Raw genomic sequence first — 13,870 nt, 5'->3', positions numbered from 1 at the left:
GCTTAGAAATTTGAGACACTCTTTGTATATTTTTAATAATGCAACTACCCTTGTCAAATTTATTTTCTCCTGTTTCCAGTATCTAGCCCACTAATACATTCCTTTTATAGTTCAGCTCTCACAGCCACTGAAGAACTTTACATTGACCCTAGTGGCAGTGTGCAGAATGGGTTGGAGCAGGAAGGGTATGGGGGAAGGAATGTCTACAGTTCAGGCAGAACTGATGAGGGACTTAGCTAAAGCAGTGGCAACTGGGATAGAAAGGAAGAGAGAGAGACTGTAGATTGCAATGCAACCTAGCAATGAGGTAGATGCTTGTGTGGATGGAGGAGTGGTAAGTTCTAGGTTTCTGACTTGAACTACTAATGTGGCTATTAACAGAGATGGGGAAGTTTGAGAAGATGAACACATTTTGGGAGGGAGGAAATACTGACTTGCCATAACTAAGGGACCTCCGAGTAAAGCTGCCCACTTTACAGTTGAAATAGGTGCACATAGCTTGAGAAAGCTCTCGGGGCTAGATTAAAGCTGTGTGAATCATCAGTGTTCCATGCAAAGAGACATGGCTGGATATGGGATGGACCGGGGAAGCTGTGGCATTTGTAGAAAGGAAAGACCCGTTTAGACGTTAGGTGAATTTTATAGATGCCTCCTTTTCTGGGTGAAAGCCTAATCCCTGGCTGTAAAACTACATCTCTGGAAGCCTGCTATTGGTACGGTTCTCAATTTGCACTGTTTGTAGCAAAGTCAGACGACTGTTCACCTTTCTTCTTAGGTTTCCATAGCATCTCCTGAAGATCGTGTTATGGAAACCTAAGAAGAAAGAGATTAAAACTGGCGTTATAGATGCTCAGTGGAATTTCAGTGGCTGTGGTGACAACTAGCTGAATCAAGTGCAATCCTTTTCCAATATCTTCATCTTTAGTGCTCATACATTACTGTTTTTGTCTTTTGTGTGTAAGAGCCACTTCATTCTGCTTTGTAGCAGAGTTGTTTACTTATTGTATATATTAAGCTGTGAGTTTCTCAGGGGCAGAGACTATGGCTTATACATTTCCACATTCTCTCCAGACCCTCTTGAGAGTTTTCAACAATTGTTTATTTATTCATTCAACATGTATTGACCAAGTATCTACTACATGCAAGGCACTATGCTTTCTCTGAATGATATAGCAATGAGTAGAAGAGATAAAAACACCTCCCTTCATGGAGCTTATGTTTTAGTGGGCAGAGACAGATGGCAGATGATAAACAAATAAGTAAAATACATAGTGTGTAATTTGGTAATACGTTCTTTGAAAGACAAGCAGAAAGATGAGATGTACCATTTTCTGGTATTTTTTGATGGGAGGTTGCAAAGGCTGTGAAGCACAAATATGCCTGATGTTTTCACAAACAGCAACAGGGTTAGTGCAGCTAGGATACATGAGCAAAGGTAGAGTAGGGTACATGCTTCTGAGCAAAGGAGAGACATGATACGACTTAAATTTTAAAGTTTTATTCTGGCTGCAGTGTGGAGGGCAGTAGTGTAAGAAGGAAACCAATTAGGAAACAATTGCAATAATCCAGGAGGGATATGATGGCTTGAACTGATGTGGTAGTGGGAAATTGAACAGATCTGGTTGGATTCTGGATACATATCAAAGGCAAGACCAACAGGGTTTACTGACGGATTGCGTGTGGGTTGTGAAAGACAGGAGTCAAAAATGACTTCAAGTTCTTTGGCCTGAGGAAACAGAAGAGCATTGTGGCCACTTATTAATATCAATATAAAGAAGACAATGGAAGGATCAGGTTTGGGAAGGGGTAGGAATTAAGAGCTCACTTTTGAACATACTATGTTTGATGTATCTTTTAGACAATCAAGTACAGATATTGAGTGTATAGTTTGATATTCAAAGTTGTGGCTCAGGGTCAAGACCCATGCTGAAGCTATAAACTGAGAAGTTATGGGTATGTAGACAGTATATGAAGCCAGTATACTGGCATGAGATTAGATTGTTGTTGAATCATTGGTAGATATATATATATGTATATATGTATAGATATATATATATATGTATGTATGTATAGATATATATATATATGTATATATATATACACACACACACATATATATGCACATATATATATATTCATATCTGCTGCTTTATCCTTAAGCATGCTCATCTCTCATATTAGTTCAAACCAAACTAGGTGTCTCTATAGATAGTTTGTAGGTTCAGGAGTTAAATAGTTTCTACTACATGTGTGCCTAGAGTAATGCTTAGCGGTGTGGGGGATATAACGAGACGTTAAGACTCACATCCTGCCTTCAAGACCTTAACATTTGATTAGAAAAAGAAGACCTTTACTTGTGAAACTTTGTTCATACTACAAAACAATATGAACCATTTAAAACATATATCAGTCAAATGTATAAGCCTTTTTTAAAGAAAATCAGCCTACATCATGCTTTGAAAAGTTAAAAGTCTTTTTTGAATGATTTCTGTGTTCTATGTGCTTGCCATAAATGCAATAGGAATTCCAAAATATGAGATAGTGTACATGATAGAGGAGCCACCATTTGGATGTCTATAGATTTCTTTGAAAACACATATGATGAAGAGCTGAAGAAAAATAAAGGAGTCAATTTCACTGCAAAATAAAATCATAAAGTTAATTGGTTTCTAACTAAATTTTTAAACATTGTATGAAAAGACCAAGTTGCAAAGTTGCAGCAGTGGACTGAAATGGTGTTGGTAAAATAATGTAAAGAATGAAAATAAGAACATTTTTATAGGACTTGTAACTTTACCGAGGACTTTGACATCTCAGATGACACTTGATCTTCTCAAATTTCTCCATGCTAAGTAGAGCAGTTAATGCCTCTACTGGCCCTAAGACCTTTAGTGGCTCCTAGCTCAGCATTCTATGGGGAAACGGGGTTCTTTCGGTGATTTATCATGAAGTTTAAAATTGCTATTTCCAAAACCGATTTAGATCCTGCTGTTCCTGTACCAGTATACTCACCAGAAGTGTTGTTTACATCCTCTCAGTACTATGAAGAACAAAAATTTACCACCACCTAACTCATTAAAAATGCTCTGCAAGCCTGAGGCTCAAAAGCCACAATATGAGCACAAAGAGTTCAGTCCCCCTCAAGGACACTTTATTTCATGAGCTCTCTCACTCAGAATCCTTCCCTTCCTCAGAGCCCCTGTCTTAAATGTAATATTAACCAGAGGCAAAAATGTGTTCTTTCTGAATGTAGTTCTCTTACCAGTTTTCACTTCAAATGTGGGATGTGCTGGGTTAATCTTTGTATTCCTCACCACTTTCAAATCCAATAACATTTTTTAATCTAACCACTGATTTTAACATTAAAAACAGACACACCACAGAACAACGTTGTGCTCTATTTGAATTCCAATACAAATATTTTTGAAGGCTGTCTCTCTTTTACCTTGAGTATTTTCTGATGCTGCAACCTCCAGCTTAATCCTTAATGCTTGACAATGTATGCATGTAACACAGAATGTTATTATTGCCTGCGGCTAGCTTCATGTCATCTAGTTTGTCTTTTACTTCTCTCCTTTGATAGTATTATCAGGACCAATCGTTAATCTGCCAGACGCATTTCCTCACAAAAGATAAATCTAAGAAGGCTTGTGTTTTTCCCTTTCTCTTCCAGGACTGCTTGCATTAAAGGACTTCCTCATCCTTTTTTCATGAAACTGAGCTTGCTTAATCAGAGATGGAGCAAACTGACTGCAAACCCTACCAGCCTCTATCAAAAGTCAAGCATGAAATGGATCTAGCTTACACCAGTTCTTCTGATGAGAGTGAAGATGGAAGAAAACCAAGACAGTCATACAACTCCAGGGAAACCCTGCACGAGTATAACCAGGAGCTGAGGATGAATTACAATAGCCAGAGTAGAAAGAAGAAAGAAGTAGAAAAATCTACTCAAGGTATGTTTTTGTTGGATCTTTATAACTAATATTATTTCTCATTAGAGAATGCTTGTGTGCATAAACTTTTGTTTCAAAAATAAATTTGCTAATGTTAACTGGTTAATAATTCGCATGGCTTATATATGCTCGGAGAATCTATTTCATATGCCAACCCAAATGAGGTTGTAGGTTACATGTGCTTTTTACGGATTATGCATGAATTTGGATGCTGCAGTCCTCTTATCAGAACATTCAAAATTTGTCTAATCCTACAAATAGCCATTTATACACTGGAGGATAAATAATTTATAGCAAGATGAAAAGTAAACAACTAAGTGCTTTTCAAGCCATTGCTTATATGGGACAAAAGTCTCAAATAAACATTTGGCTGCTGACAAAGCTAGCAGGTTAGTGGAGACCACCAAACAGGGTTCCAGAAAGTCTATTACCAGAATGTAGAAACATTGTGCAGCTGAGACTGAAAGGAAAGTAACAATTTTTTAGAACCCTTCCTACAATAGCCATATTTTGGAGCATATTCTTTGGGCAGCCTTAGTTTCTCAATTATGAATTGACAAGACAGTTTCTAACAAAAAAACTAGTAGAAATATGATTTCCTGTTCCAACTGATAGATAAACTGTGTTAGACATTATTTTAATGACGCAGAAGATACTGACATTGGCACAAGGTTTTTTGTTTTTTTTGTTTTGTTTTGTTTTGTTTTGTCTTGTTTTGAGACAGAGTCTCACTCCGTTGCCCAGTCTGGAGTGCAATGGCGCAAACTCGGCTTACTGCAACTTCCACCTCCCGAGTTCAAGCGATTCTCCTGCCTCAGCCACCTGAGTAGCTGGGTGCGCCCCACCACGCTCAGCTACATTTTGTATTTTTAATAGAGATGGAGTTTCACCATGTTGGTCAGGCTGGTCTCAAACTCCTGACCTCGTGATCCACCCGCCTCAGCCTCCGAATGTGCTGGGATTATAGGCATGAGCCACCGCGCCCGGATGGCACAAGTTATCTTTTTTTATGAATAAGTTAATGCTGAGAAAAAAAAGCAATAGACTTAATTTTCTAGGTCCTCCAAGTATGGACTTGACTAACAACATCAGCAAAACTTGAGAATTTTTTTAGAATGTAAATTCTCCAGCCCCACTCTAGACATATTGAGTCAGAAACCCTGGGGGTGGGACCCATTTGTGGTTTAATAAACCCCCAGGGGATTCTGATTCCTGCTCAAGATTAAAGATTACTGCTTGAACCCCGAAATATTTTACTCAGATGGCTTCAATGATCACATCTATTTGAGTGACTTTCAAATATTTCTCTTCAGACCTAACCTCCTTCCTAAACTCTAGTCCTAAATTTTCAGTTAACCTCCCTGGCATTTCCAAACGAATAATACACTGACACCTCTAAACCAATCTTTCTAAAGTAGAAGCAATCATCTTAACATTCCTAATCCCACTCATTTTCCTTGTATCACCTACATCTGTTAATGATGCTCCCATTCACCCAGTCAACCACACATACTTACTGTATCTAATCAGTTTCTTCATCCAGCAGAGTTAATCTCTACATGTCTCAAATCTGTTTTCTCCTCTCCATTCTCATGATCATTACTCTCATTATATCTAACCTAGATTGCTATTTCTTTCTTAACTGGTCTACCAGGATCTCACCCCATCCCTTTTCAATCCCTTTGCTGTGTTGTTACATCTTTCTTGGTATACAATTCGCTGCTACCTCTCTTTATGCATATTCAACTGTCTTTCAAGGCCTAGCTTACAAGCATCCTTTCCCACTAAATCCTTGCCTCACCATCACCCCCAACATCATCACTGTTTCACTGTGTAGGTGATATTCCTCTGTGAACTTTGAGAATACATTCTTTTTACCTTTTTTTTTTCTTTGACAGAGTCTCACTCTGTTGCCCAGGCTGGATTGCAGTAGCATGATCTTGGCTCACTGCAACCTCTGCCTCCTAAGCTCAAGTGATTCTCATGCCTCAGCCTCCAGAGTAGCTGGGATTTCAGGTACACGCCACCATGCCTGGCTAATGTTTTTGTATTTTTAGTAGAGATGGGGTTTCACCATATTGGCCAGGCTGTTCTCAAACTTCTGGCCTCATGTGATCTGCCCACCTCGGCCTCCCAAAGTGCTGGGATTACAGGTGTAAGCCACCAAGCCCGGCCTCTTTTTAACCTCTTCTTATGGTTGTATATATTTCCCTAGACTGTATACTCAATGAAGATGGGGATCAAGACATCTCTATTTTCCATAAAACTTTGCGTATAATATATGCTTTATAATTGTTTCATTTAAGGAATTAGTTGCTATCAACTGAAATGTAAGTGCTTATCATGCATTGAAAACTACTCTTTAAATATTGCCATGTCAAATGCAGTTATCACAAATGAAAATTACAGTACTCTAATTAGTACTGGAATCTTACATTGTAAAAACAACCTTAAATTGAGCCAAAATTTAAGATATTCATTCTAACACTTAAATATACATTAAATATTTGTGATGTTAACTATATTACTCATTTTCATTCCTTAACATAATTGGTAAAAGTTTTACATCTTTCTTTTCAAGGAATTCATTTTAATATTTCCTATTTTTTTCAGTTAATAGCATGTAAATTTGTTCTAAAATAATTTTCTTCTTCTGCCTGACAATTGGGAAATGATTTCCTATGGAAATGTTTTTGGCTTTAGGAAATGCCTAATTCTCATTAAAATACTTATCTGTAAGTTTATCTTTACAGAAGATGAATTTGCAATTGTGATTTATGGGTTGTGTGTTTAGGATGTAGAGTGGTTGACCTAATATATTGTGGGTAGAAATAAGAATGCATTCTGGTGACAGTTCTAAAAACATAAGCAATTTTATGCTGAGTCAGTATAAAGAGTTGGTCAGCCTCAGATTTTGTCTCTGCAGTTTCATCAAAAGGAATTTGGGGTGAGGGGAGTTTGTCTCCATGATGTCATTCTAACTTCCTTTCAATGGATTATTTTTATTCAATAAGCTTTTATTTACCAATTAATATGTGTCAGACCTTGAAGCCAATGCTGAGGATGGAGAGTACTGCTTGCAGGAAACTTATAATGCAGTGGAGAAAATAGACACTCAAAACACGTTATTGCAATTAAATGTATGAAGTGCTTTTACAGATTAAAAAAAAAAAAAAGAGGTGCTGTGGAAGTACACAGAATGAAACAATTAACTTCTTTAGAGGAATCAGAGTACATAGAAAGGTGATATTTGATTGATCTAACTTAAAATTTGAATAAAAGTTTACCAGAAGGACATTCCTAGAAAGCAGATAAGCAAGTGCAAAGTATAAAGCTCTGAAGAAGGCCTGTAATGGTGAAACATTCAATATGACTAGAGCAAGGTATGTTGGAGCCAGATTGTGAAGTCTCGCATGCCCAATTTAGGAGTTTTTAAAAATTTCCTTTAAGCATTGAAAAAGAAAGCTTTCAGTTAGTGGAGAATTTCATGATGAATTGTAATTTTTCGGATAAGAATTGTATACAGGCGAATTGTAGAAGTGTAGGCAGCAGTGTAGAAGATTGATTGCAACTGGAAATAATGGGATGCAGGGAGAAAAATCTATGAGGCCACTGAATGAGGCCAGAGCTAAGAATCGCGTTAGAGGTTCAAACAATGTCTGTGGAGATGAAGAGACACACTCAAGAGATATAAGTGTGTTCAAATTGATAGAACCTCATAATTGATTACCGGTTGAGGTTGAAAGAAATAACAAGAGTCAAGGATGACTCTAAAGTTTTAAGTTTGGGAAACTGAGAGAATAGTAATTAATTTACCAAGAGAAGGAACACAGCAGGAGGAGCAGGTTTGGAAGGGAAGAAGATGAGTTTCTTTTCAGACATGTTAAGTTTAAGATGCTGGTATGACATCCAGGTAGCTTTTCCCATCAGCGATTGGAAATGTGTGTCTAGGATTCAGAACAGATCTGGGCTGTCATTATAAGTAGATTTGAGCTCATCAGTGTCTCAGAATAGAGATACTGGGGGATGGATGAGATTACCCAGGGAGAGTGTGTAGAAGGTTGAGACTAGAAAAAGGCCAAGGACAAAAACCTGAATCTATCATCCATGAACTGACATAAACACATTTTGAACCAATTTATATTTTTAGCCAGCACCATCCTTCAGTGCACTGACTTATATAAAATAAAGTATACAGATCCGGGAGCTAAAAGTCTGGAAACAGTACCTCATCTGCCACTGACTGCCAATCGGTAGAGACACCTAGGAGGGAAAATATGTACCCCTTTGAAGGAGAAATGACTTGTCCTATGTTAGGCAAAATGGCGGGCCTAATTATCATCTTTTTTGTAAGACCTGGAATCTTCTTTATTGTCTTAGTCCATGTATTACTACCTGTGAGTCAGAAAAAAATGCTTTTGATTTTTGCAAATGTATGTCAGTGGTTGAATCTTGCATCAACCAAGGTGAAGTTGAGCCTAACCCATTATTTTAAAGGAATAAGATCTCAAAAAATTATTGAATTTTAGATCAGGAAGGAGGAATGCAAGCAAAATGTTGATTGGCACCTGCTATGGTGCCAGGTATGGTGCTAGATGCCTTTTAAGTTTACTAGCTATGTAAACTTAAGCAAGATACTTCAGCTCTGAATCTGTTTTTTATTCTGCAAAATTGACTTCATCATCATCACCATCATCACAATAAATAATGATAAATTTGGAATTGTACCTATTCTATTCTAGCACTCTGCAAGGTACTTTACATTTGTTCCTCATAAACACCTGATGGATGAGGTATGCGCTATTATCCCCAGTTTACAGATGAGATAACTAAGACTTGGATAGACATAACTTGCCAGAGGTTGCACAGCTAAAGGAGAGGTAAGAGTTAGAATCAGAAATCAAGTCTATGGCTCTAAAGCCCCCATTCTTCACTATACCACACTATCTTCCATACCTATGTCAGGAGGTTGTGATAAGTATTGATTGCCATCAGGAGAGTGATGATCTTTAGGAATTCAAAAATGTTTAGTTTCCCTTCGTTTTCTTCAACAACCTTGTCAGCCTCCAGTGACCAAGCGTTTATAAGGAGGTTAAACGCCTTTTCATTCTGATTATCATTAGAAAAGGACAGATGATATGCTATATAATTTACCATGAAATATTCCTGAGTCTGCTTATTTCCACTTTTTAGGGAAGTTAATGTTTTATCCAATTGAAGACTTGTTTTGAGAAGTATTAATAAGAGAAAATTATACCATCTGAAGATATGTTCGTATTATCTTTATTTTCCAAAGCAGCAGCACCCTACTCCATGTATATGTGGAATGCTGGACTCTAAAACTGAATTTCTTATTTTTCAAAAGCTTTTGAATTAAGGGATGGACACTAATATAATATTATTCACAATTCTTTGCTAACAGGATGTATGAGCCCTAGGCAGGCTTATTTCATATGATTTTTGGCAGGTTGAATAGCAGGGAAGGATTTCCTAGAGGCACACAGGCTAGCTATTGTTCCCAAGCAGCCTCACATCCAAGGGAGGCATCAATTAACTAAGAAATTAGTATTTAAAATGAAAATATAAATGCATGGATCTATATATACCAAGGGTAATAATTTTAGTTATGTGAATGACCAATAATTTTATATAGATAAGATTAGTTTTTGAATATCCCCATTTTACTGCAAAGTAATTATGAATGAGAAGTCATCCATGCATAAAAAGGAAGTATGTTGAGGACTTGATACAAGTCTCACAAGATCATAGACTCCTAAGGTATTACAGATGACACAAACATTTCATTTCTGCCTTCTAAATCTGTTCTTTTGATGCTTCTTTTTCTCCAAATAGCATTTTTGTTTGGTTGGTTGGTTGGTTGCTTTTCTCTTCAAGATTACAACCTAAACCTATATCTCACATTATTGCCATCTGGTGGAAAAAAATTTAAACTGCCTTTTTTTTTTGAGATGGAGTTTTGTCACCCAGGCTGGAGTGCAGTGCCATGATCTCAGCTCACTGCAACCTCCACCTCCCAGATTCAAGCGATTCTCCTGCCTCAGCCTCCTGAGTGGCTGAGATTACAGGCGTGTGCCACCACACCTTGCTAATTTTTGTATTTTTAATAAGTATGAAGTTTCACCATTTTGGCCAGGCTAGTCTCGAACTCCTGACCTCAAGTGAACCGCCCAACTCGGCCTCCCAAAGTGCTGGGATTAAGGCGTGAGCCACCATGCCCAGCCCAAACTGCCAATTTTTGTTTGCCAAGATTATATGGAAGCAAAGTTTATCTGTCATCCATTCATCCATCCATCCATCCATCCATCCATCCATCCATCTATCCATTCATCCATCCATCCATTCGTTCATTTATACACTTATGCATCAACATTCATTTAATGTAAACTATGTACCAGGTACTGTGCTAGGTAAATGAAGTTAATCTTGAAATAAATGTACCCTGGTGATTAAGATTTTCTCTCTTTTTGCCCCAGTATGATAAGCCACTTCATCCCACAGCAGAAAATGCTTAAGCAGCACTGCCACCTGTGCAGTCTTTGCCCTCAAAATTTGAAAAGTGCATTTCTCTATTCTTATATCAAGCATTTAGCAGTAGTTTAAATGATTATCTGCTTATATGTAGACAATTTAGATATCAGTTCCTACAAAATCCTTGAAAGAACTCTTAATCTCAGGATCTGTATTTACATGACAAAGATCACAGATGGCAGGTGTAATACTAACGTAGCAAAACCTATAAAATGAAAATTTTAGCAGAATTTGATCACATTTAATGAATTCTCTGCTGTGAGCATGCTATGATTCTAGTTGTCACAAGTTTCTAGCATAAAATCTGTAATGACTGCTCTGAAAGAACTTAGACTACAAGAGAAATTAGCCATATTATTTAACAATAACTCCAACTGGCTCATGTCTTTCAACTAGTAACATTTGTTCATGAAAATTCATTCAATAAGTATTTACTTACACAGCATCTAAAACTGGAATGGAATATCCATGACACTTGTGCCACTGCTCCCTCTATTTGTCCCGTGGAAGACATCCCTAATTAATCATGATGCTCTTTCCCCTGTTGAGACCAGCTTCAGCCTCACATCCCTTTCAAAACGGCATTTCACACAAGCATTGTCAATCAATTAGAGTTGAAAAGGGACAAAACCTATTTCTAGACTTTGGTCTGCTTATCTGTGCAAAGTTCTTTGTTAAACTCTGAAGATTATAGGTGAGGAAGAAGCAATCTTTGCCCTCAAAAAATTCATAGCACAGTTGGGAAGGTACATGTCAATCAGCAATAGTGATGCAATGTGATTGGTGTCATAATAGTGGTATATGTAAAGTATCATGGAAGTCTAGAAGCTAGAACCATGCCATGTATTCTGCTTAGGGCATGGCAACATTGATTATGAGAGAAATATGTAACATTTATTCAGCAACAGACCAGAAGTAAGGCACTTTAAATGGATTATGTTATTTAATCTTCCCAGCAATGATATAAGGTTGAGATCATTATTATACCCATTTTACAATGAATAAAATAAGCACAGAGATGCTAAGTAACTTGCCCAGTATTACAGAGGTGGTAAGTGATAGAACTAGCATTGGAACCCAGGCAGTCTGAAATTAGAGCCTACTGTCATAGCTACTATAGACAGATAACTGTAAATTTAGATCAATTTAAAGAAATGGTGTCAGTGTGTGTGTGTGTGTGTGTGTGTGTGTGTGTTGTATGTGTTTATGCATGTATTTGGAGACATGTAATATTGCTAAAATGTCCGTATTACCCAAAGTGATCAATAGATTCAATGTAATCCCTATCAAAATCCCAATGCCATTTTTCTCAGAAATAGAAATAGATGGTTCTAGTCTATGAAACTACGGGAGTAGAAGAGATGACCAGTGAAAATACATACTATCAGAAATAATGAGAGCCAATTATGATACCCTGAGAAGCACTGAATTTAAAATAGTAGGCAGAAGCAACGAAGTGGTCTTGATATGTCATAGAAGAACGAAGAAGAATGAGTATCACATAAGCCAAAAGAGAAGACTTTTCAGCAGGAAGATGTGACTAACATTGTCAAATAAAGACAGTAAAACAGGCAGTTTAGAAGGTCATTGCTGACTTTAGACTAGAGATTGTCCACTTTGACTGGACATTAAAATCATCTGGGGAGTTTTACAAACCTCAGTTCCAAGACTGTTCCCCAGACCAATTAAATCAGAATTTCCAGTGGGTGGAACTCAGGCATTTAAAAAAAATCTCCTCAGGGGATGTCAGTGTGCATCCAAGATAGGGATCCACTGCCTTAAAATAAGCAGTTTCAATAATATTAGAGAAAGATGTCAACTCACAAGGATTTGAAGGGTGAGTGCAAGTGACTGTAGACGTATTTAGTGCCATAAGGCTCAATTGGAGAATATTTCTGGATCTCAGTTGGAAGGAAAGGCTTTGAAAGGGGAATGTTCACTGCATCCTCTAAGACAGGAAGTAAATTACAAAATGTGGTGGCGAGAAGTTAAAGTAGTTTATGACTTGATGGTCTCACCCAAGAAAAATAAGAGACAAAGTTATGTTCTGAAAGTGTGAATCAAGTCAAAGGCTTCAGATGAGTAGTGAGAGAAGTTTTTGACGAGGCCAAAACAGAATTGCACATGCCTATCTAGAGCTCAGGTGAGGTGGAACTATAGATGGAGATGTGGGAACATTAATGACAATAAATATTGTTGACCACTATGTGCCAAGTACTCTGCTAACTGAACTTGCATATGTTTTTTATTTAGTCCTTATTGCAACCCTATGATGTAAAGATAATTATCATGGTGGTGGAAGGCAACCAAGCAGTAAACTGCCCCTGTATTTCACCCTCCCTTGCCATTATATCATCTTGATTTACTACTGTCACCATCAACTAGGAAGTTTTCCACTTAGTGCCAAAATCACAGATGGTCTGGGTTTTGTTTCTAACAAGAGAGGTAATATTTCCTTATATAAACATTTATACAACACATTCCTTCATATAAATGATTTTACAAAATTTGCTGATGAGTATGAATGTATATATTGTACAGGTAAGTCTGGAACCCAGTATTGGAGAAGGGAAAGGAGCCAGAAAAGTGGATAAATGGAGGAGGGAGGTTTATAGTGGTGCAGTGTAGATGTTGCCCCTTCAAGCATCTTTTTGAAGGTCATCATTTCTGTAAAACTCCGTCTTTCCCCTTCATCAGTTAGCTAGGAGTGTAGGTAACCACAGTCAGTGACAGTCTATCACTTCCTAGATACCAATTTATTACCAAATGGCAGGAGTCACCTAGTAGGGCTAAATTTGATTTAAATAATTTGCTATACATATATTCTTAAATTAACTTTATGAAACAATATACAATTATAGCTAACTACATACATATTACACAAATGTAATTTTACCTTTGACCATCACATCTCTTGGTGGATATTCTTGAGCTAAGAATAGCTAGGTCAGTTTCAAAATTCTTTTGTCTTGCTGCTTCTGAGGCTACATGACTTTTTGGTCTCAGTCTGAAAATAGCTCTTGTCTCTGCACATTCATTCTCTTTCTATGGTCTATCTCTGAGCCCACTTTGCTCAATGCTGTATTCAACCCTTTAATGCTTCTTCCTAAATCTAGATTAAAAACTGTACCATAGTATGAGAATTGATTCTAGTGTTTTCTTCTTAAATAACTCTTTACCAAATGGAATTGTGTATTTCTTTTGAGGATCTACATAATAGCAGAAGGCAAAGACTGACTCCCTGGCTAAGTGTCACATAGATGACTGTCCCCTGAGAAACAAAGCAACTGGTTTTAGGGGGGTACATAATTTTATTCCTCCTTTTAAATTGCTTCAGCTACTGGGCAGGAGCAACGGGGATACATATT

At 37.3% G+C, this 13,870-nt stretch overlaps 1 protein-coding gene across 1 annotated transcript in view; it reads left to right on the top strand.

The window, feature by feature from the left end:
• The window catches only part of LOC117078438 (teneurin-1-like), a 348,633-nt gene that overhangs the window by 272,712 nt on the left and 62,051 nt on the right, over nt 1–13,870 (top strand). The window contains exon 3 of the mRNA XM_033201992.1: nt 3,674–3,953. Coding sequence (XP_033057883.1) covers nt 3,737–3,953 — 217 coding nt within the window. The 5' untranslated portion in view covers nt 3,674–3,736. The remainder of the gene's footprint in view (nt 1–3,673; nt 3,954–13,870) is intronic.

The sequence above is a fragment of the Trachypithecus francoisi genome, unplaced genomic scaffold (assembly GCF_009764315.1).
Source record: "Trachypithecus francoisi isolate TF-2019V2 unplaced genomic scaffold, Tfra_2.0 Lachesis_group6, whole genome shotgun sequence".
In the NCBI taxonomy this organism is placed as follows: Eukaryota; Metazoa; Chordata; class Mammalia; order Primates; family Cercopithecidae; genus Trachypithecus; species Trachypithecus francoisi.
This window is presented reverse-complemented; position numbering and strand designations above follow the sequence as displayed.